Here is a 27976-nt window from a genome sequence, read left to right on the forward strand (position 1 = left end):
CCTTACCTCACCTCGTTCATCAACTCATCCTTGACCGCTGGCTACGTCCCTTCCGCCTTCAATAGAGCGAGAGTTGCACCCCTGCTGAAAAAACCTGCACTCGATCCCTCCGATGTCAACAACTACAGACCAGTATCCCTTCTTTCTTTTCTCTCCAAAACTCTTGAACGTGCCGTCCTTGGCCAGCTCTCCTGCTATCTCTCTCAGAATGACCTTCTTGATCCAAATCAGTCAGGTTTCAAGACTAGTCACTCAACTGAGACTGCTCTTCTCTGTATCACGGAGGCGCTCCGCACTGCTAAAGCTAACTCTCTCTCCTCTGCTCTCATCCTTCTAGACCTATCGGCTGCCTTTGATACTGTGAACCTTCAGATCCTCCTCTCCACCCTCTCCGAGTTGGGCATCTCCGCGCGGCCCACGCTTGGATTGCGTCCTACCTGACAGGTCGCTCCTACCAGGTGGCGTGGCGAGAATCTGTCTCCGCACCACGTGCTCTCACCACTGGTGTCCCCCAGGGCTCTGTTCTAGGCCCTCTCCTATTCTCGCTATACACCAAGTCACTTGGCTCTGTCATATCCTCACATGGTCTCTCCTATCATTGCTATGCAGACAACACACAATTAATCTTCTCCTTTCCCCCTTCTGATAACCAGGTGGCGAATCGCATCTCTGCATGTCTGGCAGACATATCAGTGTGGATGACGGATCACCACCTCAAGCTGAACCTCGGCAAGACGGAGCTGCTCTTCCTCCCGGGGAAGGACTGCCCGTTCCATGATCTCGCCATCACGGTTGACAACTCCATTGTGTCCTCCTCCCAGAGTGCTAAGAACCTTGGCGTGATCCTGGACAACACCCTGTCGTTCTCAACTAACATCAAGGCGGTGGCCCGTTCCTGTAGGTTCATGCTCTACAACATCCGCAGAGTACGACCCTGCCTCACACAGGAAGCGGCGCAGGTCCTAATCCAGGCACTTGTCATCTCCCGTCTGGACTACTGCAACTCGCTGTTGGCTGGGCTCCCTGCCTGTGCCATTAAACCCCTACAACTCATCCAGAACGCCGCAGCCCGTCTGGTGTTCAACCTTCCCAAGTTCTCTCACGTCACCCCGCTTCTCCGCTCTCTCCACTGGCTTCCAGTTGAAGCTCGCATCCGCTACAAGACCTTGGTGCTTGCCTACGGAGCTGTGAGGGGAACGGCACCTCCGTACCTTCAGGCTCTGATCAGGCCCTACACCCAAACAAGGGCACTGCGTTCATCCACCTCTGGCCTGCTCGCCTCCCTACCTCTGAGGAAGTACAGCTCCCGCTCAGCCCAGTCAAAACTGTTCCCTGCTCTGGCACCCCAATGGTGGAACAAACTCCCCCACGACGCCAGGACAGCGGAGTCAATCACCACCTTCCGGAAACACCTGAAACACCACCTCTTTAAGGAATACCTAGGATAGGATAAAGTAATCCTTCTAACCCCCCCCCCCCCCCCCCCTTAAAAGAGTTAGATGCACTATTGTAAAGTGGTTGTTCCACTGGATATCATAAGGTGAATGCACCAACTTGTAAGTCGCTCTGGATAAGAGCGTCTGCTAAATGACTTAAATGTAAATGTAATCTCAGACGATACGAAAGAGAGGTTGAACAGGCTAGTAATAGGGGTTGCAACAATGTCGGCGGATAATTTTAGGAAGAGAGGGTCCAGATTGTCTAGCCCGGTTGATTTGTAGGGGTCCAGATTTTGCAGAACTTTTAGAACATCAGCTATCTGGATTTGGGTGAAGGAAAAATGGGGAGGCTTGGGCAAGTTGCAGTGAGGGGTGCAGTGCTGTTGACCGGGGTAGGGGAAGCCAGGTGGAAAGCATGGCCAGCTGTAGAAAAATGCTTATTGAAATTCTCAATTATAGTGGATTTATCAGTGATAAGTGTTTCCTAGCCTCAATGCAGTAGGCAGCTGGGAGGAGGTGCTCTTATTCAACATGGACTTTACAGTGTCCCATATAATATAGCCTACACCTTCACAATAAGTCCATGATTTATTTTAGACAGGTCTAAAGAAACATATGAAGAAAATGTAGTCTATTTCAGAAGAACAGAAAAGCATACTCTGAGTTGTCCATATGTTAGGCCCTGGGGTGTGGCTATGCCAAATGGCTGTGGGCTACACTAGTTAATTTAGCAGTGTTAAGTTCTACAGGGTAAAAACTGACAGACGACCCAGAGCTCAAACCAAGTTTATTCACCCAGGTCAGACACCTGAACAAAGACATGTTCCCACCAGCACAAGTATACAGTTGAAGTCAGAAGTTTACATACACTTAGGTTGGAGTCATTAAAACTCATTTTTCAACCACTCCACAAATGTCTTATTAACAAACTATATTTTTGTTAAGTTGGTTAGGGTTAATCTGTGTGCATGACAAGTAATTTTTCCAACAATTGTTTACAGACAGTTTTACACTTATAATTCACTGTATCACAATTCCAGTGGGTCAGAAGTTTACATACACTAAGTTGACTGTGCCTTTAAACAGCTTGGAACATTCCAGAAAATGCTATGGCTTCAGATAAATGATGTCAGTTAGCCTGAGTCAATTGGAGGTGTACCTGTGAATGTATTTCAAGGCCTACCTTCAAACTCAGTGCCTCTTTGCTTAACATCATGGGAAAATCAAAATAAAATCAGCCAAGACCCCAGAAAAAAAAATTGTAGCCCTCCACAAGTCTGGTTCATCCTTGGGAGCAATTTCCAAATGCCTGAAGGTAACACGTTAATCTGTACAAACAATAGTACGCATGTATAAAACACCATGGGACCACGCAGCCGTCATACCGCTCAGGAGGGAGACGCGTTCTGTCCCCTAGAGATGATCGTACTTTGGTGCGAAAAGTGCAAATCAATCCCAGAAAAGCAGCAAAGGACCTTGTGAAGATGCTGGAGGAAACAGGTACAAAAATATCTATATCCACAGTAAAACGATATCAACATAACCTGAAAGGCCGCTCAGCAAGGAAGAAGCAACTGCTCCAAAACCGGCATAAAAAAGCCAGACTACGGTTTGCAACTGCACATGGGGACAAAGATCGTACTTTTTTGAGAAATGTCCTCTGGTCGGATGAAACAAAAATAGAACTGTTAGGCCATAATGACCATCGTTATGTTTGGAGGGAAAAGGGGGAGGCTTGCAAACCGAAGAACACCATCCCAACCGTGAAGCACGGGGGTGGCAGCATCATGTTGTGGGGGTGCTTTGCTGCAGGAGGGACTGGTCACTTCACAAAATAGATGGCATCATGAGGGAGGAAAACTATGTGGATCTCAAGACATCAGTCAGGAAGTTAAAGCTTGGTCGCAAATGGGTCTTCCAAATGAACAATGACCCCAAGCATACTTCCAAAGTTGTGGCAAAATGGCTTAAGGACAACAAAGTCGAGGTATTGGAGTGGCCATCACAAAGCCCTGACCTCAATCCTATAGAAAATATGTGGGCAGAACTGAAAAAGCGTGTGCGAGCAAGTAGGCCTACAAACCTGACTCAGTTACACCAGCTCTGTCAGGAGGAATGGGCCAAAATTCACCCAACTTATTGTGGGAAGCTTGTGGAAGGCTACCTGAAACGTTTGACCCAAGTTAAACAATTTAAAGGCAATGCTACAAAATACTAATTGAGTGTATGTAAACTTCTGACCCACTGAGAAAGTGATGAAAGAAATAAAAGCTGAAATAAATCACTCTACTATTATTCTGACATTTCACATTCTTAAAATAAAGTGGTGATCCTAACTGATCTAAGACAGGGATTTTTTACTAGGATTAATTTTCAGGAATTGTGAAAAACTGAATTTAAATGTATTTGGCTAAGTTTATGAAGACATTTTGCAGGAGAATGTAAGGCTTTCTGTCCTCCAATTGAAGCTGAACAGACGTTGGGTGATGCAACAGGACAACGACCCAAAACACAGAAGTAAATCAACAGAATGGCTTCAGCAGAAGAAAAAACCCCCTCTGATGTGGCCCAGTCAGAGTCCTGACCTCAACCTTCTGGAGTGGCCCAGTCAGAGTCCTGACCTCAACCTTCTGGAGTGGCCCAGTCAGAGTCCTGACCTCAACCTTCTGGAGTGGCCCAGTCAGAGTCCTGACCTCAACCTTCTGGAGTGGCCCAGTCAGAGTCCTGACCTCAACCTTCTGGAGTGGCCCAGTCAGAGTCCTGACCTCAACCTTCTGGAGTGGCCCAGTCAGAGTCCTGACCTCAACCTTCTGGAGTGGCCCAGTCAGAGTCCTGACCTCAACCTTCTGGAGTGGCCCAGTCAGAGTCGTGACCTCAACCCGATTGAGATGCTGTGGCATGACCTCAAGAGAGCAGTTCACACCAGAGATCCCAAGAATATTGCTGAACTGAAACAGTTTTGTAAAGAGGAATGGTCCAATATTCCTCCTGACCGTTGTGCAGGTCTGATCCTGATTCGTTGTGCAGGTCTGATCCTGATTCGTTGTGCAGGTCTGATCCACAATTACAGAAAAGGTTTGGTTGAGGTATTGCTGCCAAAGGAGGGTCAACCAGTTAAATCCAAGGGTTCACATACTTTTCCCACCCTGCACTGTGAATGTTTACACAGTGTTCAATAAAGACATGAAAACGTATAATTGTGTTTGTTATTAGTTTCAGCAGACTGTGTCCATTGTTATGACCTAGATGAAGATCAGATCAAATTTTATGACCAATTTATGCAGAAATCAAGGTATTTCCAAAGGGTTCACATACTTTTTCTTGTCTGTCTGTCTCTCTGTGAAACTGACTTAGTCAGATTAGGATGTTTTACCTGAAATCTTTCCTTATTGTAGGCTACTACTTTAAGTCTTGAAATCTTTGGTTGTTTACTACACTACTCACTCTGTTTAGCACATGGCCTCACATGTGAATCCTTAAAGAGATGTGTGGGGCTCAGGCTTAAGAGGGTGTGAACGATGCTGAATGGGTGGAGACAAAGAAGAGCTCTCCAGTCCATGTACCCGAATGTTCAAGGGACATCCTCCAAAGTGTGGTTACAAGTTTAACAACTTTCAAAGCTGAATTACTTTCCCATTTTCTTCAACTGCAGTGTATGATACTATTTTAGAGCTCTGTAAAATTGTAAATTAACAAAGTATTTTTCAAATTAGAACCCCATGAACAGAAGTCTAATTGACATAAGTATTCACACCCCTTTGATATGAAATTGAGCTCAGGTGCATCCAATTTATTTTGATCATACTTGAGATGTCAATACAACTTGGAGTCCACCTGTGGCCAATTCCAATGTTTGGACATTATTTAGAAACAAAAACACAGGTTTATTTAACTTCACTAGGGTAGGGGGCAGCATTCGGGATTTTGGATAAAAAGCGTGCCCAAATTAAACTGCCTGCTACTCAGGCATATAATTAGTAGATTTGGATAGAAAACACTCTAAAGTTTCCAAAACTGTTAAAATAATGTCTGAGTATAACAGAACTGATATGGCAGGCAAAAACCAGAGGAAAATCCAACCAGGAAGTACTATTATTTTGAAAGGCTGTTTTTCCAGTTCACGAGCTCTAAGGCTTCCTCTACATGTGGCCAGTCTTTAGGCATTGTTTCAGGCTTTTACTCTGAAAAATGAGGGATACACAGCACTTTCAATGAGAGGCCAGTGGAAATCGCCAGACATCAGCTATGCGCCTGATCGGGAACGCGCCTTTGTTTGTCCTTTCCTATTGACGAAGCTTTTGTCCGGTTGAAATATTATTGATTATTTATGACAAAAACAACCAGAGAATTGATTTTAAACATCGTTTGGCATGTTTCTACTCACTTTTATTGTACTTAAAAAAAAACTTTGTCTGGACTTGTAGATTCGGATTACTGGAAAGGATGTTTTTGGTCATAAAGAGGGACATTATTGAACAAAACAAACATTTATTGTCTAACATGGAGACCTGGGAGTGCCACCAGATGAAGATCTAAGTTAAGTGATTCATTTTAATGCTATTTCTGACTTTTGTGAGCCCTCTTCTTGGCTGGAAAATGGCTGTATGGGTTTCTGTAGCTAGGCGTTGACCTAACATAATCGCAAAGTGTGCTTTGAAATCTGACACAGCGGTTCCATTAAGGAGAAGTTTATCTTTATTCGTATGTTTAACACTTGTATCTTTTATCAATGTTTATGAGTATTTCTGTTATTTGATTTGCTCTCTGCACTTTCACCGGATGTTTGTTTGAGACAATGCATTTCTGACCATAATGCGCCAATGCAAACTGATATTTTTGGATATAAATATAAACTTTATCGAACAAAACATACATGTATTCTGTAACATGAAGTCCTATGAGTGCCATCTGATGAAGATCAAAGGTTAGTAATTCATTAAATCGCTATTTCTGACTTTTGTGAGCCCTCTCCTTGGCTGGAAAATGGCTGTATGGTTTTCTGTGACTAGGTGCTGACCTAACATAATCGCAAGGTGTGCTTTCGCCGTAAAGCCTTTTTGAAATCAGACACTGTGGCTGGATTAACGAGAAGTTTATCTTTAAAATGGTGTATAATACTTGTATGTTTGAGGAATTTTAATTCTGAGATTTGTTGTTTTGAATTTGGTGCCCTGCAATTTCACTGGCTAGCGTTCCACTTGTACCAGAGAGGTTAAGGTCCCACAGTTGACAGTGCATGTCAGAGCAGAAACCATACCATGAAGTCCAAGTCCAAGGCCATAGAGCTCCTAGACAGAATTGTGATGAGGCGTATACACTACATGACCAAAAGTGTGGGGACACCTGCTCGTCGAACATCTCATTCCAAAATCACAGGCATTAACATGGAGTTGGTTCCCCTTTGCTGTTATAAACAGCCTCCACTCTTCTGGGAAGGTTTTTCACTAGATGTTGGAACATTTCTGCAGGGACTTGCTTCCCTTCAGCCACGAGCATTAGTGAGATCGGCACGGATGTTGGGAAATTAGGCCTGGCTCGCAGGTCGCGTTCCAATTCATCCCAAAGGTGTTCGATTGGGGTTAAGTTCAGGGCTCTGCGCAGGCCAGTCAAGTTCTTCCACAACGATCGACAAACTATTTCTGTATGGACCTCACTTTGTGCACGGGGGCATTGTCATGCTGAAACAGGAAAAGGCCTTCCCCAAACTGTTGCCACAAAGTTGGAAGCACAGAATTGTCTAGAATGTTTTTGTATGCTGTAGTGTTAAGATTTCAAATCAAAATCAAATCAAATTCCCTTCATTGGAACTATGGGGCCTAGCCCAAACCATGAAAAACAGCCCCAGACCATTATTCCTCCTCCAAACTTTAGTTGGCATTATGCATTGGGGCAGGTAGCCCAAACCCAGACTGGTCCGTCCGACTGCCAGATAGTGATGCGTGATTCATCACTCCAGAGAACGCCTTTCCACTGCTCGGGGGAGTCCAACGGTGATTCATCACTCCAGAGAGTCCAATGGCGGTGCGCTTTACACCACTCCAGCCAACACTTGGAATTGCGCATGGTGATCATTGGCTTGTGTGCAGCTGCTCTGCCATGGAAAACCATTTCATGAAGCTCCCGACAAACAGTTAATGTGCTGACGTTGCTTCCAGAACTGACAAGCTGACGTTGCTTTGCAGTTTGGAACTCGGCAGTGACCGAGGACAGACCATTTTTTACGTGCTACACGGTCCCGTTCTGTGAGCTAGTGTGGCCTACCATTTCACAGCTGAGTCGTTGTTGCTCCTACCCAGACTGCCTAGAGCTGGCTATCGGACCAAACGGGCAAGGACCTTGGTCAGGGAGATGACCAAGAACCCAATTACCACTCTGACAGAGTTCATTGGCTGAGATAGAAAAAAAAACCTGTCAGAAGGATTTAAGTGGAGAGTGGCCAGACAGAAGCCACTCCTGAGAAAAAGGCACATGACAGCCTGCCTGTCATGTGAAGGCATGTGAAGGACTTAAAGCATAAGGCGAAAGATTGTGGTCTGATAAGACAAAAATTGAATAAAAAAATAACTTTTCGGCCTCAATGCAAAGCGCTATTTCTGTCACCCGTCTAACACCATCCCTACCGTGTATGGTGGTGGCAGCATCATGCTATGGGGATGCTTTTCAGCGTCAGGGACTTATAGACTGGTAAAGATAGAGGGGAAAATGAATGGAGACAAATACAGTCAAATCCTTGATGACAACTTGCTTCAGAGTGCAAACGACCTTAGACTGGGGCGAAGATGTATGTTCCAACATGACAATGACCCCAAGCATACAGCCAAAGCAATGCTGGACCAGCTTCAGAACAATAATGATCATGCCCTTGAATGGCCCAGCCAAAGCCCAGACTTGAATCCAATTGAAAATCTGTGGAAAGACTTGAAGATTGCTGTTCACCGCCACTCCCCATCTAATTTAACATAGCTTGAGAAAATCCACATGTACAAAGCTGATATACCCAAGATGACTGAAAGCTGTTTCTACAAAGTATTGCCTAGGGGGTGTGAATATGTATGTAAATTCATTATCTGTATTTTGTTTTCAATAAATGAACAAACATTTCTATAAACTTATTTTGACTTTGTCATTATGGGGTATTGTGTGTAGATCTGTGAGACATTTTTTTAATTAATTTTTAACTTCGGTTGTAACAACTAAACGAGGAATAAATAAAAGTGTATGAATACTTTGAAGGATCAGAGATGTGACTCCTACCTGGTTCGTTCCAGGCTGCATTGCCCCCATGTGGCCAGGAAGACTGCCAAAAGGAGCCGGACCAAACCCTGGCACCACACACAGAAAGACAAATTGACACATCCAGTTAAGCAAACCTAACGATTTCAGAGGAAAAGCACTTGTTTTCAGACTACGGTAGATATGACTGGCAGGTGCCTTAGCCTCAGTACTCTACTCAAGAACCCACAGACATCTCGATGCTGTTGGGACCAGCTGATTCAACTAGTCAGGTGCTGGAACATTAGTTGACAAGTTCAATCAGGTGTGCCATCTCTGGAATAGACCAAATACATGGAACTGCTGGAGGTCCCCGAGGAGAGGTTGGAGTAAGATGGCTTTAGCCAATGGCAGAGTTACTCACAAAGGTAGGGGGAGGGTCCCATGGAGAGTGGGCGGGGTTTAGAGGCAGATGAGAAATACTCCACAGCCTTCTTAAAACGCTCCACCTTATCCTCCATACGAGACTAGAGAGAATGTGAGAGAAAGAAAGGAGGGGTGACAGAAAGATAGAAAGCTAGTGGTACTGATATTTGGCAGTCTCTACTTAAGGTACATGGCCTACAGATTGCAAGCCTGCATAGGACAAAGGCTAAGCAGCTAGCAGGGTACTGCTCTGTTTCAGCTGGTATGGTCAGTCTAGCTGTATGGAGGAGAAGGTACTGCTCTGTTTCAGCTGGTATGGTCAGTCTAGCTGTATGGAGGAGAAGGTACTGCTCTGTTTCAGCTGGTATGGTCAGTCTAGCTGTATGGAGGAGAAGGTACTGCTCTGTTTCAGCTGGTATGGTCAGTCTAGCTGTATGGAGGAGAAGGTACTGCTCTGTTTCAGCTGGTATGGTCAGTCTAGCTGTATGGAGGAGGTGCTTTCTGTATCCATGCATCTTATTTAAACAGTAATGAAATCAGAGGGGTAGACAGGGTGGAGTGGGGATTGAACCCCGGTCTCCGGTGGGGAGAAGAGTACATGTGTCTAGAGCAAGGACATTAGCACTAGACCACAGGCTCTACACATTTTAATCCTTCTGGACAGTCATGTGATTTCTTGATCCAAACAAAGTATTTAAGTGTGTACCTGTGATTGTTTGAAGACGTCCCTGGCGACAGCGTCGAGGTTCCCCAGGTCTTTAATGGAGGAGACGTACTCTGACACCGCCTTGATAACCACCTCACAGGGAGGCAGCACCAACTGGTGGGCACGCACCTAGAGGGATAGAGGTCAGGGGTCAGTGGTCAGACTCCAGTGGAGGGGTTAGAGGTCAGAGGTTATACCTTGAGTGAGGCCAGGGGGTGTTGTGGTCCTAAAAGGCTCCAGTGGAAGGCAGCCAGGTCCTCATCAGGGAGAATATGGTTCCCTATTGGGGGGGAGAAAGAGACCGGTATTAAGGTGTGTTTGGTTAATCGATTAAAGATGAACAGACATTTTAGGGAAGTTAAGGTGATCTGCATCAATGAAGGATGGAGCTTTTCTGCCTAGAATTTCATTTAAGTTACTCAAGAGCTTTTTACTATCATTCTTTAAATTGATACTTGTTCCATAGTATAGTAATTTTTGTTAAGTCATTTGTCAATGTATTGTATCTTTGCCAATCTGCTGTGTTGCCAGACATATGTCATTCCCTTAGCCTCATCCCTCTCAGCCATACAGTTTATCAATTCATCATCTATCCATGGACAGTTAAGGCCGTTTCTTTATGGGAGAATAAATCAGTACCCGGAATATAAACAGCAATACCTCCATTGGCCTATCAGTACCCGGAATATAAACAGCAATACCTCCATTGGCCTATCAGTACCCGGAATATAAACAGCAATACCTCCATTGGCCTATCAGTACCCGGAATATAAACAGCAATACCTCCATTGGCCTATCAGTACCCGGAATATAAACAGCAATACCTCCATTGGCATTCCTGTATCTTCTGTAGATGTTACAACCATATATAGCTACATCTTGAAAGGAATTGTCTAAGTGAGTGTCAAAGAACCAGTATATGACTGCTTTCTGTTGCTAGCAAGTTAACAATTTCATGAACCTTGCTTCTTTGGCTAAATATGTTAATATGGGCATTTTTTTCACAATTTTTCTGGAATTCTTGATTTTTTTATTGCTTTACTGGGCTTATCAGAGGTAGACATGACAGCAATATTTACATTTGATCTGGTAGTGCAGGGTGAGCTGTTAATCCTACGTCTGTAGCTAACTCTTTCAGAACAGACAACTAGCTAGCTCTTGACTGAATACTTGTTTTTCTAGCTCAGCTAGCTAGCCTCTCGTAGGCTAGACACATTGGAAGTCCCTCACTGCAAACCGTTGAATAGTGTTTTATGCATATTGTACACCAGTGGTTCCCAAACTTTTTATAGTCCCGTACCCCTTCAAACAGTCAACCTCCAGCTGCGTACCCTCTCTAGCACCAGGGTCAGCGAACTCTCAAATATAGTTTTTTGCCATCATTGTAAGCCTGCCACACTATACCAGCGCTCGCCAACCGGTCGATGGTGATTTTCCGTACTTCTGCTCGGGCCAAGCATCGATAGCCCTGCGTTTTATTATTAATAGCAGCTCGTCGTATCAAATTTAACATTAAGGAAAATGTCAAACTTTCCTTGGTCATAGGAACAACATGACTGTGCGCATGAGGCAGATGCAGTGCGACTCGAGTTTCGCCATCAGGTGGAAAGGAAGGAGAGAGCAGGGACCGTGAGAGGCGGCTGGGAAAAATCGTGTTGAACAGTCATCCAACTCGGAAATCCAAGTTGGAAACTCTAGCATCTTTCTAGAACTCCGACCTGAAGATAGACATGATTTGACCATCAGATGCAGATACCATCAGTCCAGTGAAATAAAAAGCGAAAATATTTTAATTTATGCTCCACAGTGCCTCAAGTGCTAAACCAACTGATCTATTTTGTTATCAAAGCGCGAGTTTATATATAATATGGTCTGATTAACAAAATTGGCAGGCCAATCATATGCTGTGATAATGTATTAGGCCTACTGCCCAAACCTCATTCCTACAAAACTGTTTGTGTGAGGTTAATGTAAAAAATATATATATATAAATCTGAGCAGTAGCTCTCAGCTTGGCTTTTGACTGCAGAGGTGATCTTGACTCAGAAACGGTTGGTGTTTTTATACAAGATGGCGCCGAAGAACACGGTTTATGTTTTACATTCTCCCAACCAATTGTGCTGTTTTGTTAGTTTTTGCGTAACTTATTTTCTCACTTATTTTGTACATAATGTTGCTGCTACCACCGTCTCTTATGACCGAAAACAACTTCTGGACATCAGAACAGCGATTACTCAACACGGACTGGAAGAGACCTTTAACGAGTCCGACGAGAAGGATATACTGCTTCACTGGAACAGGCCCAGATACACGAAGAAAAGACGCAGGAAAAGGGGCCGCAGATCGGGCATCCTTCTGAGAATCCAGAGGCGAGCGAGTAAACTCCCACTTCCATCCGTTCTTCTTGCTAACGTGCAATCATTGGATAATAAAATTGATGACCTACGATTAAGATGATCCTACCAACGGGACATTAAAAACTAACATCTGTTTCACCAAGACGTGGCTGAACGAAGAACAAGGCAAGAGCGCTAGCGGGATTTACATGCACCAGCAGAACAAAGAAGCTACGTTTGGTAAGACGAGGGGTGGGGGTGTGAATTTATCAATAACAGCTGGTGCGCGATGTCTAATATGAAAGAAGTCTCGAGGTATTGCTCGCTTGAGATAAGGTACAGCTTATCATAAGGTACTCTATGATAAGCTGTAGACCACACTATCTACCAAGAGAGTTCTCATCTATATTATTCCTAGCTGTCTATTTACCACCACAAAACGAAGCTGGAACTAAGACCGCTCTCAACCAACTCTATAAGGCCATAAGCAAAGAAGAAAATGCTCACCCAGAAGCTGCGCTCCTAGTGGCTGGGGTCTTTAATGCAGGCAAACTTAAATCAGTTTTACAACATTTTTACCAGCATGTCACGTGTGCAACCAGAGAAAACAGAATCCTAGACAACCTGTACTCCACACACAGAGATGCAAAGCTCTCCCCCCCCCACCCCACATTTGGCAAATCTGACCATAATTCTATCCTCCTGATTCCTGCTTACAAGCAAAAATTAAAATCAGGAAGTACCAGTGACTCGTCCCCACAGTGATTGTACGTACATATCCCAACCAGAAGCCATGGATTACAGGCAACATCCGCATCAAACTAAAGCTGCTGCTTTCAAGGAGCGGGAGACTAATCCAGACGCTTATAAGACAACCTGCTATGCCCTCAGACGAACCACCGGAATCCTACTACACCGGCTCTGATGCTCGTCGTACGTGGCAGGGCTTGAAAACTATTACGGACGACAAAGGGAAACCCAGACGCGAGCTGTCCAGTGATGTGAGCCTACCAGACGAACTAAATGCCTTTTATGCTCGCTTCGAGGCAAGCAATACTGAAGCACATGCATGAGAGCACCAGCTGTTCTGGATGACTGTGTGATAACGCTATCGGTACCGATGTGAACAAAACCTTTATATAGGTCTGCGTTCAAAGCCGCTGGGCCGGACGGATTACCAGGACGTGTACTCAAAGCATGCGCGGACCAACTGGCAAGTGTCTTCAATGACATTTTTAACCTCTCCCTGACCAAAACTGTAATACCTACATGTTTCAAGCAGACCACCATAGTCTCTGTACCCAAGGACGTGAAGGAAACCTGCCTAAATGACTACCGCCCCATGGCACTCACGTCTGTAGCCATGAAGTGCTTTGAAAGGCTGGTCATGGCTCACATCAACAGCATCCTCCCGGACACCCTAGACCCACACCAATTTGCATACCACCCCAACAGATCCACAGATGCACTCCACCCTTTCCCACTTGGACAAAAGGAACCCCTATGTGAGAATGCTATTCATTGACTACAGCTCAGCGTTCAACACCATAGTGTTGAACCCCACAAAGCTCATAACTAAGGTAAGGACTCTGGGACAAAACACCCCCCTCTGCAACTGGATCCTGGATTTCCTGACGGGCCACACCCAGGTGGTAAGAAAAGGCAACAACACACCCTCCACGCTGACCGTTAACACTGGGGCCCCTCAGGGTTGTGTACTTAGTCCCCTCCTGTATTCCTGTTCACCCACGACTGCGTGACCAAGCACGACTCCAACATTAAGTTAGCTGACGACAACTTTGGTAGACCTGATCACCGACAACGATGAGACAGCCTATACGGACGTGGTCAGAGAACTAGCAGTGTGGTGCCAGGACAACAACCTCTCCCTCAATGTGAGCAAGACTAAGGAGCTGAAAAGGTGGCCCGAACAGACCCCCATTAACGTCGACGGGGCTGTAGTGGAGCGGGTCGAGAGGTTCAAGTTCCTTGGTTGCCATATCACCAACAAACTAACATGGTCCAAGCACACCAAGACAGTCGTGAAGAGGGCACAACAAAACCTTTTCCCCCTCAGGAGACTGAAAAGATTTGCCATGGGTCCCCAGATCCTCAAAAAGTTCTACAGCTGCACCATCGAGATCATCCTGACCGGTTGCATCACTGCCTGGTAGGCTAACTGCTCGGCATCTGACCGTAAGGCACTACAGAGGGTAGTGCGAGTAGCCCAGTACATCACTGGGGCCAAGCTTCCTGCCATTCAGGACCTATATAATAGGCGGTGTCAGAGAAAGGCCCATAAAATTGTCAGAGACTCCAGTTACCCAAGTCATAGACTGTTTTCTCTGCTACCGCACGGCAAGCGGTACCGGAGCGCCAAGTCTAGGACCAAAAGGCTCCTCAACAGCTTCTACCCCCAAGCCATAAGACTGCTGAACAATTAATAAAATCGCTACCGGACAATTTACATTGACCGCCCCCCTCCCTTTTGTAAACTGCTGCTACTCGCTGTTTATTATCTATGCATAGTCACTTCACCCCCACCTACATGTACAAATTACCTCAACTAACCTGTATATAGCCTCCACACTGACTCTGTACCCCCAGTATCTAGCCTCCACACTGACTCGGTACCGGTACCCCCTGTATATAGCCTCCACACTGACTCGGTGCCCCCTGTATATAACCTCATTAGGTGCCCCCCTGTATATAACCTCATTAGGTGCCCCCCTGTATATAACCTCATTAGGTGCCCCCCTGTATATAACCTCATTAGGTGCCCCCTTGTATATAACCTCATTAGGTGCCCCCTGTATATAACCTCATTAGGTGCCCCCTGTATATAACCTCATTAGGTGCCCCCTGTATATAACCTCATTAGGTGCCCCCTGTATATAACCTCATTAGGTGCCCCCTGTATATAACCTCATTAGGTGCCCCCTGTATATAACCTCATTAGGTGCCCCCTGTATATAACCTCATTAGGTGCCCCCTGTATATATCCTCATTAGGTGCCCCCTGTATATAACCTCATTAGGTGCCCCCTGTATATAACCTCATTAGGTGCCCCCTGTATATATCCTCATTAGGTGCCCCCTGTATATAATCTCATTAGGTGCCCCCTGTATATAACCTCATTATTGTTATTGTGTTACTTTTTTATTTTTGTGTACTCAAGAAAATATTTTCTTAACTCTTCTTGAACTGCATTGTAAGTGCTTGTAAGTAAGTATTTCACGGTAACGTCTACTCTTGTATTTGGCGCATGTGACAAATAAAGTTGGATTTGACCACTGCACTATACATTAAACATAAGAGTTGTTACAACCCGGCTCGTGGGAAGTTACAAAGTGCTCTTACAGGACCAGGGCACAATTAATAATAAATAATTTTGCTCTTTATTTAACTATCTTACATATAAAACATTTGTTCATCAAATAGTGAATAACTCACCACAGGTTAATGAGAAGGGTGTGCTTGAAGGGATGCACATAACTCTGTAATGTTGTATTGGAGAGAGTCTCAGTCTTAAATCATTTCCCACACAGTCTGTGTCTGTATTTAGTTTTCATGCTAGTGAGGGCCGAGAATCCACTCTCACATAGGTACGTTGCTGCAAAGGGCATCGGTGTCTTAAAAGCGCGATTTGCCAAAGAAGGATACTCTGAGCACAGCCCAATCCAGAAATCTGTCAGGGCTTCTGATTAAATTGAATTTTCACAGAGCCACTTGTTGCAATTTCGATGAGGCTCTCTTGTTCAGATATCGGTAAGTGGACTGGAGGCAGGGCATGAAAGGGATAATGAATCCAGTTGTTTGTGTCATCCGTTTTGGGAAAGTACCTGCGTAACTGCGCACCCAACTCAGGTGCTTCGCTGTATCAGATTTGACGTTGTCCGTAAGCTTGAGTTCATTTGCACACAAAAAAAATCATACAATGATGGAAAGACCTGTGTTGTCCTTAATGCAGACAGTGAAGAGCTCCAACTTCTGAACCATAGCCTCCGTTACGGAGTCCCTGAAATCCTAGATTCAGATCATTCAGGCAAGAAAAAAAACATTAGAGTCGTGTGAGAAACTCATCATCGTGCAAGCGGTCAAACAAGTGAAAATTATGGTTAGTAAAGAAAACTAAGCTCGTCTCTCAATTCAAAACAACGTGTCAATACTTTGCCCCTTGATAACCAGCATACTTCTGTATATTGTAAAAGCATTTCATGGTCACTGCCCATATCATTGCATAGTGCGGAAAATACACGAGAGTTCAGGGGCCTTGCTTTAACAAAGTAAACCATTTTCACTGTAGTGTCCAAAACGTCTTTCAAGCTGTCAGGCATTCCCTTGGCAGCAAGAGCCTCTCGGTGGATGCTGCAGTGTACCCAAGTGGCGTCGGGGGCAACTGCTTGCACACGTGTTACAACTCCACTATGTCTCCCTGTCGCGCTATCAGTACAGATACCAACACATCGTGACCACCAAAGTCCATTTGATGTCACAAAGCAGTCCAGTAATTAAAAAAAATATCCTCTCCTGGTTTCCAGAAGAGGATGTCTTCCTTAATTGACCCCCCATAAACCTAACGGACATATTCCAGGAGCTGTGCCAGGCCCGCCACGTCTGTTGACTCATCCAGCTGTAACGCATATAATTCACTGGCTTGTATGCGAAGCAGTAATTGTTTCAAAACATCTCCTGCCATGTCACTGATGTGTCGTGAAACAGTGTTGTTTGATGAGGTTATTGTCTGTATAGTTTTTTGGGCCTTTTCCCCCAGCATTGTCCCAGCCATATCCGCGGCAACAGGAAGAATTAAGTCCTCCACAATAGTATGGGGCTTGCCTGTCCTAGCCACTCGGTAGCTCACCATATAAGACGCTCCTAGCCCCTTCTCATTAATGGTATCTGTTGCTTTTATACATGTCTTACTACTCGAAAGTCATCTTTATTCCCGCTCCAAAAACTCCTGTGGCTTGTTTTTCAAATTGTCATGTTTTGTTTCTAAATGTCTGCGCAAGAGTGAAGGTTTCCCGCGATAGAGTAACGGTTAATGTGATTGGATGTTAATTATTTTACTAGGCTACCTGTATTTGACATTGTGTTATATCGCTGTCAATTAGATGGTTTAATTTTATTTTTGGCAGTGAAACGAGGCTACTCAGGCAAGAAAAAAAAAACACCCCAATGTATAGTTGGAAAATATAAATGTAGTGTTTGAAGCCGTGAAGGAATTTAAAAAATCTATTTTACATTTTTAAATGTGAATCACATTTTTATTTAGTGTACCGCCGACGGCATTGCACGTACCCCAGTTTGGGAATACCTGTTGTACACAATCTGCTGGCATTACCATGCAGTTGACTTCCTAACCTTTTTTGCTGTTAGCTAGTTTAATTGCTAATGTCAGCTATCACTATGGATGTGACAAATTTACAATTTTGCTTAATGTTTAAACGGCCATTGTTTATCGGTTTTGTGTTAAAACTAAGAGAAAAAATAACATTTCACATCAATTTACAATGCAAAATGTTGTTTAATGGCTACAACCGGGTAATTAAGTTATTCTACCACAACCCTTTACAAAACGCAGCTACAGAAACATGTCCATAGCAACAATTGTTAACTTTTCAGACATTTTTCTTTTTTTAAGTGCTGCATCAGATCTGTACCTTTTCAGACAGAATTCTGATCGTAAAATGTTCTGTACTGTTTCCCTGACAACAAACATTGCTGATTGATGTGCTGCTGTGCTGTTTTATGGTAGAGTAGCTCGATGTGTTTTATTTCTACTAAGTCACAGTATTTAACAAACTTCAAAGTTCTATTTTAGGAGAGATTATTTGATTGACAGTTTTGGTTGCCTAGTGCCGGACTTCAGTCCTGCTTCAGAAGCGGCATTCCTTTACAGACAAATCAAATGTCTGTTCATAGAGGTTTCATGTTGGCATTTAAAAGGAGTGTAGCCTACCCTAACAACCAGACAAACAAACCTTCTGTAGCCGAGGTGCTTTCAAGGGGCCACATTCCATTTTCTGAAAAGCGTTAACCATACAGGCTACCGGTAGCAACTGACTAGGTATCCCCTTTCCCTTTTGGTAGAGAAATGAACATTCAAATCTCTGGCAACAACTCTGGTGGACATTCCTGTAGTCAGCATGCCAATTGCATGCTCCTTAAAACTTGAGACATCTGTGGCATTTGTGTTTTGTGTGACAAAACTGCACATTTTAGAGTGGCCTTTTATTGTACCCAGCACAAGGTGCACCTGTGTAATGATCATGCTGTTAAATCAGCTTCTTGATATGCTACACCTGTCAGCTGGATGGATGTGTTAAGAACATTTTAGAGAAATAAGCTTTTTGTGCGTAATGGAACATTTCTGGGATCTTTTATTTGCCAAAGGTGCTTCTACAAAGTGTTGACTCTGGGGTGTGGATATGTAAATACAATATTTCAAATATTTAATTTTAAATACATTTGTTAACATTTCTAAAAACATGTTTCACTTTGTTATTGTGGGGTATTGTGTGTAGATCGGTGAGAGAGAAAAAATATTTTATCAACTTGGAATTCCGGCTTTAACACAAAATGTAGAATAAGTCAAGGGGTATGAATAATTTCTGAAGGTACCTACCCAGCAGTGCAGCGAAGCAGGGCAGGTGTTGTGTCTTCAGACCCAGCTGTCTGGCAGCTTCAGAGAGCAGGTACTGGTGGGTGGTCAGGTTCTTTCCGTTCCAGGACAGTTTGAGGGCATGCGATGAGAAGTAGGCGGGCACGTTGCAGAGAGCAAACTCTGAGTCCTGGGCGATCAGGCCGCAGAAACCAAAGTCCCTGTAGAGGGACAGCACCTCCTGGTGGTGGTCCTCCAACGTCTGAACAACCTGGATAATACAATATTAGCGATGCACCGATATGACATTTTTTGGACGATACCCATATCCAATATTTTCCTTGTAAAAAAAAAAAAAAAAACGATACCGATATTTACAATTTTAGCGGCCTTTTAAGCATTCTAGTAGAGTTAAATAGTTAACACACACACGGACGCAGCGGTCTAAGGCACTGCAAGAGGCGTCCCTGGTTCGAATCCAGGCTGTATCACATCAGGCCGTGATTGGGAGTCCCATAGTGCAACGCACAATTGGCCCAGCGTCGTCCGGGCCGTCATTGTAAATAAGAATTTGTTCTTAACCGACTTGCCCAGTTAAATAAAGGTTTTACACACACACACAGATCAAAAAGTTCTTTTGTTGGCATTTACATATGTCCCCATCACCAGTAAAACCATCAAAACCCATTTATTTCACTTACTTGCTGTTTCTTTGTTCAGTTCTCAACCAAGGTTTCTATGGAACGCCGTTTGGATCTTTGCAGGTCAAAAAAGATAACACTATTTGACCTGTCAAATAACACGGCATCTGTTTCAGTAGCTATATAGCTAGGTAGTAGCTATAGCCAACTATATAGCTAGGTAGTAGCTATAGCCAACTATATAGCTAGGTAGTAGCTATAGCCAACTATATAGCTAGGTAGTAGCTATAGCCAACTATATAGCTAGGTAGTAGCTATAGCCAACTATATAGCTAGGTAGTAGCTATAGCCAACTATATAGCTAGGTAGTAGCTATAGCCAACTATATAGTTAGGTAGTAGCTATAGCCAACTATATAGCTAGGTAGTAGCTATAGCCAACTATATAGCTAGGTAGTAGCTATAGCCAACTATATAGCTAGGTAGTAGCTATAGCCAACTATATAGCTAGGTAGTAGCTATAGCCAACTATATAGCTAGGTAGTAGCTATAGCCAACTATATAGCTAGGTAGTAGCTATAGCCAACTATATAGTTAGGTAGTAGCTATAGCCAACTATATAGTTAGGTAGTAGCTATAGCCAACTATATAGCTAGGTAGTAGCTATAGCCAACTATATAGTTAGGTAGTAGCTATAGCCAACTATATAGTTAGGTAGTAGCTATAGCCAACTATATAGCTAGGTAGTAGCTATAGCCAACTATATAGCTAGGTAGTAGCTATAGCCAACTATATAGCTAGGTAGTAGCTATAGCCAACTATATAGTTAGGTAGTAGCTATAGCCAACTATATAGTTAGGTAGTAGCTATAGCCAACTATATAGCTAGGTAGTAGCTATAGCCAGCTATATAGTTAGGTAGTAGCTATAGCCAACTATATAGTTAGGTAGTAGCTATAGCCAGCTATATAGTTAGGTAGTAGCTATAGCCAGCTATATAGTTAGGTAGTAGCTATAGCCAGCTATATAGTTAGGTAGTAGCTATAGCCAACTATATAGCTAGGTAGTAGCTATAGCCAACTATATAGTTAGGTAGTAGCTATAGCCAACTATATAGTTAGGTAGTAGCTATAGCCAGCTATATAGTTAGGTAGTAGCTATAGCCAGCTATATAGTTAGGTAGTAGCTATAGCCAACTATATAGTTAGGTAGTAGCTATAGCCAACTATATAGCTAGGTAGTAGCTATAGCCAGCTATATAGTTAGGTAGTCGCTAAAGCCAGCTATATAGTTAGGTAGTCGCTATAGCCAGCTATATAGTTAGGTAGTCGCTATAGCCAACTATATAGTTAGGTAGTCGCTATAGCCAACTATATAGTTAGGTAGTCGCTATAGCCAACTATATAGCTAGGTAGTAGCTATAGCCAACTATATAGCTAGGTAGTAGCTATAGCCAACTATATAGCTAGGTAGTAGCTATAGCCAACTATATAGTTAGGTAGTAGCTATAGCCAACTATATAGCTAGGTGTCATCTAAAATAACCCTAATTTATAAGACAGTTTTTATTTGATTAATGGTTGTCGGACCCATCTATGTGAAGCTAGCCACAATAAGGTTAAGCCACAATAGTTGACTTTGCAGTTAGCCTTCAAAATAAAAGTATGGCATAATTCTACTATTTGTATTAATTTGCATGACACTTATTTTGAAGGCAAACCGCAAATTCCACTATTGTGCCTAATCCTTAGTGGCTAGCTTCACAAAACATAACCAAGTCCGGTCGAGCCTCACTAGCCAGATGAAGCTAGCTGGCTGCTTATAACGTTAGCTTTGGGCAACAGGGTTAAGTAGCTGGCTGCTTATAACGTTAGCTTTAGGCAACAGGGTTTAGTAGCCGGCTGCTTATAACGTTAGCTTTGGGCAACAGGGTTTAGTAGCCGGCTGCTTATAACGTTAGCTTTGGGCAACAGGGTTAAGTAGCTAGCTGCTTATAACGTTAGCTTTGGGCAACAGGGTTAAGTAGCTAGCTGCTTATAACGTTAGCTTTGGGCAACAGGGTTAAGTAGCTGGCTGCTTATAACGTTAGCTTTGGGTTAGGTAGCTAGCTGCTTATAACATTAGCTTTGGGCAACAGGGTTAAGTAGCTAGCTGCTTATAACGTTAGCTTTGGGCAACAGGGTTTAGTAGCTGGCTGCTTATAACGTTAGCTTTGGACAACAGGGTTAAGTAGCTAGCTGCTTATAACGTTAGCTTTGGGCAACAGGGTTTAGTAGCTGGCTGCTTATAACGTTAGCTTTGGGCAACAGGGTTAAGTAGCTGGCTGCTTATAACGTTAGCTTTGGGTTAGGTAGCTAGCTGCTTATAACGTTAGCTTTGGGCAACAGGGTTTAGTAGCTGGCTGCTTATAACGTTAGCTTTGGGTTAGGTAGCTAGCTGCTTATAACATTAGCTTTGGGCAACAGGGTTTAGTAGCTGGCTGCTTATAACGTTAGCTTTGGGCAACAGGGTTTAGTAGCTGGCTGCTTATAACGTTAGCTTTGGGCAACAGGGTTTAGTAGCCGGCTGCTTATAACGTTAGCTTTGGGCAACAGGGTTTAGTAGCCGGCTGCTTATAACGTTAGCTTTGGGCAACAGGGTTAAGTAGCCGGCTGCTTATAACGTTAGCTTTGGGCAACAGGGTTTAGTAGCCGGCTGCTTATAACGTTAGCTTTGGGCAACAGGGTTTAGTAGCCGGCTGCTTATAACGTTAGCTTTGGGCAACAGGGTTTAGTAGCCGGCTGCTTATAACGTTAGCGAGGGAGACCAAGTGAAGGAGTTTTTGGTGGCGAGGGAGACCAAGTGAAGGAGTTTTTGGTGGCGAGGGAGACCAAGTGAAGGAGTTTTTGGTGGCGAGGGAGACCAAGTGAAGGAGTTTTTGGTGGCGAGGGAGACCAAGTGAAGTAACGTTTCTGGTCACAATCAGCATATTGTGTGTTATGGTTTGCATATTTGAAACAAAGTACTAGGGTAGTAAATTCAGCTGCAAGCTAGCAAGGAAATTTAGCCTACAATTGAAGCTGGACGCTACCGGTATCATCTTGCATTGTAAAGTGTTCTAGCCTGTATGGACATTGTTTTGCGAACAGTAATTAACAGTTTCTACATGCCGTGTTGCATTACTCAAGAGTGTTAACTTCTGTGCAGCATCAGTGATATGCATTTAATATGTATCCAAATGGTTCACACCTGAGGCCCTCAATTGCACTTATGCCCGCTCCCATACCCTATAATTCTGTATTTCTTTGTGACTAACTTGTATACAGGTAGACCAGAGAAGCCCATCCCTGAGTGGCATCCCTGATTAGAAGCACCTGCTAGTCATCGGTTGCTCACCTGCGTGCCGTTTTTAATTTAAAAAAAGATTTGAACCTACACACTGAAGGCTGCAAAACCAAAACGTCTGTGTACTCTATCCCTGATGCAGTGGAAATAATCAAATACCTGATGCAGTGGAAATAATCAAATACCTGATGCAGTGGAAATAATCAAATACCTGATGCAGTGAACATAATCAAATACCTGATGCAGTGAACATAATCAAATACCTGATGCAGTGAAAATAATCAAATAAAAGGAAGCACGTGTTATGCGACATCTTTTTGAGTGCAGACACATCACACCTCGTTTGTCTGAATTCACGGGTTTTACACAGCACCCAAGCTTCTAGGAGAGCTCCATGGTTTTACACAGCACCCAAGCTTCTAGGAGAGCTCCATGGTTTTACACAGCACCCAAGCTTCTGGGAGAGCTCCATGGTTTTACACAGCACCCAAGCTTCTGGGAGAGCTCCATGGTTTTACCCAGCACCCAAGCTTCTGGGAGAGCTCCATGGTTTTACACAGCACCCAAGCTTCTAGGAGAGCTCCATGGTTTTACACAGCACTCAAGCTTCTAGGAGAGCTCCATGGTTTTACACAGCACCCAAGCTTCTGGGAGAGCTCCATGGTTTTACACAGCACCCAAGCTTCTAGGAGAGCTCCATGGTTTTACACAGCACCCAAGCTTCTAGGAGAGCTCCATGGTTTTACACAGCACCCAAGCTTCTAGGAGAGCTCCATGGTTTTACACAGCACTCAAGCTTCTAGGAGAGCTCCATGGTTTTACACAGCACTCAAGCTTCTAGGAGAGCTCCATGGTTTTACACAGCACCCAAGCTTCTAGGAGAGCTCCATGGTTTTACACAGCACCCAAGCTTCTAGGAGAGCTCCATGGTTTTACACAGCACTCAGGCTTCTGGGAGAGCTCCATGGTTTTACACAGCACCCAAGCTTCTAGGAGAGCTCCATGGTTTTACACAGCACCCAAGCTTCTAGGAGAGCTCCATGGTTTTACACAGCACCCAAGCTTCTAGGAGAGCTCCATGGTTTTACACAGCACCCAAGCTTCTAGGAGAGCTCCATGGTTTTACACAGCACCCAAGCTTCTAGGAGAGCTCCATGGTTTTACACAGCACCCAAGCTTCTAGGAGAGCTCCATGGTTTTACACAGCACTCAAGCTTCTGGGAGAGCTCCATGGTTTTACACAGCACCCAAGCTTCTAGGAGAGCTCCATGGTTTTACACAGCACCCAAGCTTCTAGGAGAGCTCCATGGTTTTACACAGCACCCAAGCTTCTAGGAGAGCTCCATGGTTTTACACAGCACTCAAGCTTCTAGGAGAGCTCCATGGTTTTACACAGCACCCAAGCTTCTAGGAGAGCTCCATGGTTTTACACAGCACCCAAGCGTCTGGGAGAGCTCCATGGTTTTACACAGCACCCAAGCGTCTGGGAGAGCTCCATGGTTTTACACAGCACCCAAGCGTCTGGGAGAGCTCCATGGTTTTACACAGCACCCAAGCTTCTAGGAGAGCTCCATGGTTTTACACAGCACCCAAGCTTCTGGGAGAGCTCCATGGTTTTACACAGCACCCAAGCTTCTGGGAGAGCTCCATGGTTTTACACAGCACCCAAGCTTCTGGGAGAGCTCCATGGTTTTACACAGCACCCAAGCTTCTGGGAGAGCTCCATGGTTTTACACAGCACCCAAGCTTCTGGGAGAGCTCCATGGTTTTACACAGCACCCAAGCGAGACATTTGACAGAAGTACGGAACGTAACAAATTCTAGTTCCGAACAGGGGTTTTTGGTATCTAAAAAGGACTGAGGTTTCAGTATACCGTGCAACACTACAAGTATACAGTGCACAGCTGTGTAAATTTCATTCCAATCTGTAACCCCTGGTTGCATCCAAATGGCAGCCTATTCCCTGTATAGGCTAGTGCACTACTTTTGACCAGGGCAGATTCCATATATAGTGCACTACTTTTGACCAGGGCAGATTCCATATATAGTGCACTACTTTTGACCAGGGCAGATTCCATATATAGTGCACTACTTTTGACCAGGGCAGATTCCATATATAGTGCACTACTTTTGACCAGGGCAGATACCATATATAGTGCACTACTTTTGACCAGGGCAGATTCCATATATAGTGCACTACTTTTGACCAGGGCAGATTCCATATATAGAGCACTACTCATCCAGGTGTCAGTCAGTCCACTGTCAACATTCAACCAATATCACATTGAGTTTAGCATTAGCCTCTGCATCACTGCACTCACCCTGTAAGGCAGGGGTGTCAAACTCATTCCACGGAGGGCCTTGTGTCTGCAGGTTTTTGGTCTTTCCTTTCAATAAAGCCCTAGACAACCAGGTGTGGGGAGTTCCTAACTAATTAGTGATGTTAATTCATCAATCAAGTACAAGGGTGGAGCGAAAACCCGCAGACACTCGGCCCTCCATGGAATGAGTTTGACACCTGTGCTGTAAGGGCTCTACAGTGTTACCATTTTGGGGGCATATGCTCTTAAATATGTTGCTACCTGGAATTTGGGAGCACCAGTGCCCCTAGAAGAAAATAATCACCCAGGTAATAATTGTAATAATTTCTTCGCTGTCCCGCAGCTTCAGTAGTATGCAAACGTGGTGGCACAGAAAGGACAACGGAGTAGCTCGGATTCACATAGATTTACCCAACCCAGCCTCAATCATAAAAATATATTGTTTGTATTCTTAAAACCTGTATTTTGTTATTACTGGTAATTCTTTGAAAACATTTTTTTATTTAACCTTTAACTAGACAACTCAGTTAAGAACAAAATCTTATTTACAATGAGGGCCTATTTAAGAGGGAACAGTCAAGAGGCAGTGCTTGAACCAGGGACTGTAGTAGAGAGGCAGGCCTCTCCAGGTGACATTTTTTTTTTTTTTTTTTTACAAAACGTCAAAATGACAATAATACCTCAAATATTTTTCATTGTAGTCCTTGTAAAATGTCACCTGTAGAGACCTGCCTCTAACTACCAGTAACTGGTTCAAGCACTGCCTCTTGACCGTTCCCTCTTAAATCACTACAATTGATAGATAACGAATAAAGCCATAGAGATGCAGATACTAGCCCCCCCCCCCCCCCCCCCAATCACCTCTGTGTCATCACTCTATGGCACCAACTGACTTGACTGGGATGGGGGGGTTTAGCCCTATTCAAGCACTGTCCTCCTCATTATCAGACCAGAAACCAGAGTGTGGCTTAGTGTTTATCTGCTATATCATCATTCTTAACTAGCCAGCTACTGCTCGTTACTCACCCGCACTCTGAAGCGGAACATGGCGAGGCGGACACAGTGACTGAGGCAGGCAGGGGGCAGGAACCAGGCGCGGGGAGGCGGGGTGGCCTTACTGCCGACGTGGTTAACGATGAGCTGGGCCGTCTGGCGTTGCCCCTGGGCCCGGCGCGCCCACTCCGGCCACCGCTCCTTCCCCAGGGTTCCGTTGAACACCATGACCAGCTCCAGCCCACCCTGATACATACAAGCCTGGGACAGAGCGGCCAGGTATCCCAGCATGGCGTTCCACTCCCCGCCGCACACCCAGTCAGTCTGGTAGCCGCCGTACAGACGCTGCAGGCCGGAGTCAGCATCGATGAGTATCCGGGCCGGTGGTGGAGGGGGCAGAGGGCCGGGGTAATGGTGGGGGTGCTGGCGCCCCGCAGTACGGCCTAGTTTGAGGAGGTCCACGGGGATGGCAGCCCCGGGACACCGTTTCTCCAGATACTCCTGGAAGCCCTGCACGCCCATCCCGGTGTTGTTGAGCCGGTGGGTCTGGCCGGGGTACGTTCGGAACGCCGTGGTGATAGCGGATGTGAGTGTCGAGACCGTAGCTAGCTAGAACCAGGTGGCTATCTAACTTGTCTCTCTGACAGTGTAACTGACTACACGACTGTTGTTGCCGCTAGCTAGTTGCCACCCCCCCCCAACTCTGACACGAGTGACCAACCTTGCAAAGCCTAGGAAGCCAGTTGGCCAGGTCAGGATGTTCACTTTCCAGCAGCTAGTTCGCTAGCAAGGTAGCAAATCTTTCAGCAGCCAAGTTGGTTAGCAACTTGACTTACGTAGCTAGCTAGCTGTAACGTTAATGTGCCAAGCCAATCTTCTACATTTGGTCTTGTGTGTCCATCCCTAGCAGTATAGTGGTAACGTTAAACTACCAGCAAAGCAACTAAAGTTTAGCTCGTTAACTACTCCTAACTAGCTAACGAACACCTTAAATGTTATTGGGAGCTGACTGGCCATCTATAGTTATGTTATGATTTGGGCGATGCTTCCAACTCCAAAGTTATAATCCTGATTCCCACGAAGAAACCCTGCGAATTATCTAGGTAGCGAACATGACTACCGCGAAATTCTTAACCTGACAGCTCAACTATTTGTTAGGACTAGTTCAAATTGCAAATGCTAGGTAATGTGATATCTAATTCATATTTTGCTAACGTTAGCCGTCTAACTTACAGTAAGCTTTAAGCTAACGTTAACTGCTGTAGCTAATTTAGCTAGATGGGACCCGGCGTGGCTGACGGCGGGTCAACTCGCAAAAACAACTCTGGGATAGACACGACGCGGAATGAAATGGCCTGGTTGGAGAAATAAAATAACTGAAATAAAAACAAACGCCTGATAGTGCCTCCCTCGCTTACTTCCAAACTCACGACTTCATGTTGATGAAGGGAGCATACTTCCAAGCGATGTCAGCCATCTTGCGACTTCCTCGCCGACCAACAAAAGTGGGAGGGGAGCCGAGGGTTTTTCACTAGATGGACACAGCTTTTGTCAGATGAAGACTTTTCGTAGCAGGTTAGGAGAATTGGGTTTAGTTTTGGAAAAGAGTCTGTGTTAGCCAAAATGTATACTTTTGACGTTAATTTGACAGAAGCTGTATCCCTTCTAGCCATGACCAGGGCTGTGATGAAACCAGGGGAAGTGGCCAACCTGTTACCAGTGCCTATAGGTTATATGTCGCCCCCTTGTGGATACATTTGTGACGGCAGGTACATCATGTATTTGGGGATTTGAACATGAGAAAATGTGTCTTTCTGTATTCCAAAATCAAACCCTACACCTCCCCATAGCCATTTTAGCCCAGAGGCCTAGACACATTCCCTGCCCCTAGCACCACAAATACAACCCTGCTATAGTACACCCACTGCACAGGAGGTTGGTGGTACCTTAATTGGGGAGAACAGGCTCTTTGTA

At 44.6% G+C, this 27976-nt stretch overlaps 1 protein-coding gene across 1 annotated transcript in view; it reads right to left on the minus strand.

The window, feature by feature from the left end:
* LOC129861382 (constitutive coactivator of PPAR-gamma-like protein 2) overlaps nt 1-27737 on the minus strand; it is a 101094-nt gene extending 73357 nt beyond the window's left edge. The window contains exons 1-6 of the mRNA XM_055932774.1: nt 26036-27737; nt 18751-18997; nt 9981-10063; nt 9784-9912; nt 9076-9178; nt 8694-8761 (exon numbers count right to left, since the gene is read on the minus strand). Of these exons, the coding sequence (XP_055788749.1) occupies nt 8694-8761; nt 9076-9178; nt 9784-9912; nt 9981-10063; nt 18751-18997; nt 26036-26524 (1119 nt within the window). The 5' untranslated portion in view covers nt 26525-27737. The remainder of the gene's footprint in view (nt 1-8693; nt 8762-9075; nt 9179-9783; nt 9913-9980; nt 10064-18750; nt 18998-26035) is intronic.
* Nucleotides 27738-27976: the final 239 nt, after the last annotated feature.

This window comes from Salvelinus fontinalis, chromosome 8 (genome assembly GCF_029448725.1).
Source record: "Salvelinus fontinalis isolate EN_2023a chromosome 8, ASM2944872v1, whole genome shotgun sequence".
Lineage (NCBI taxonomy): Eukaryota > Metazoa > Chordata > Actinopteri > Salmoniformes > Salmonidae > Salvelinus > Salvelinus fontinalis.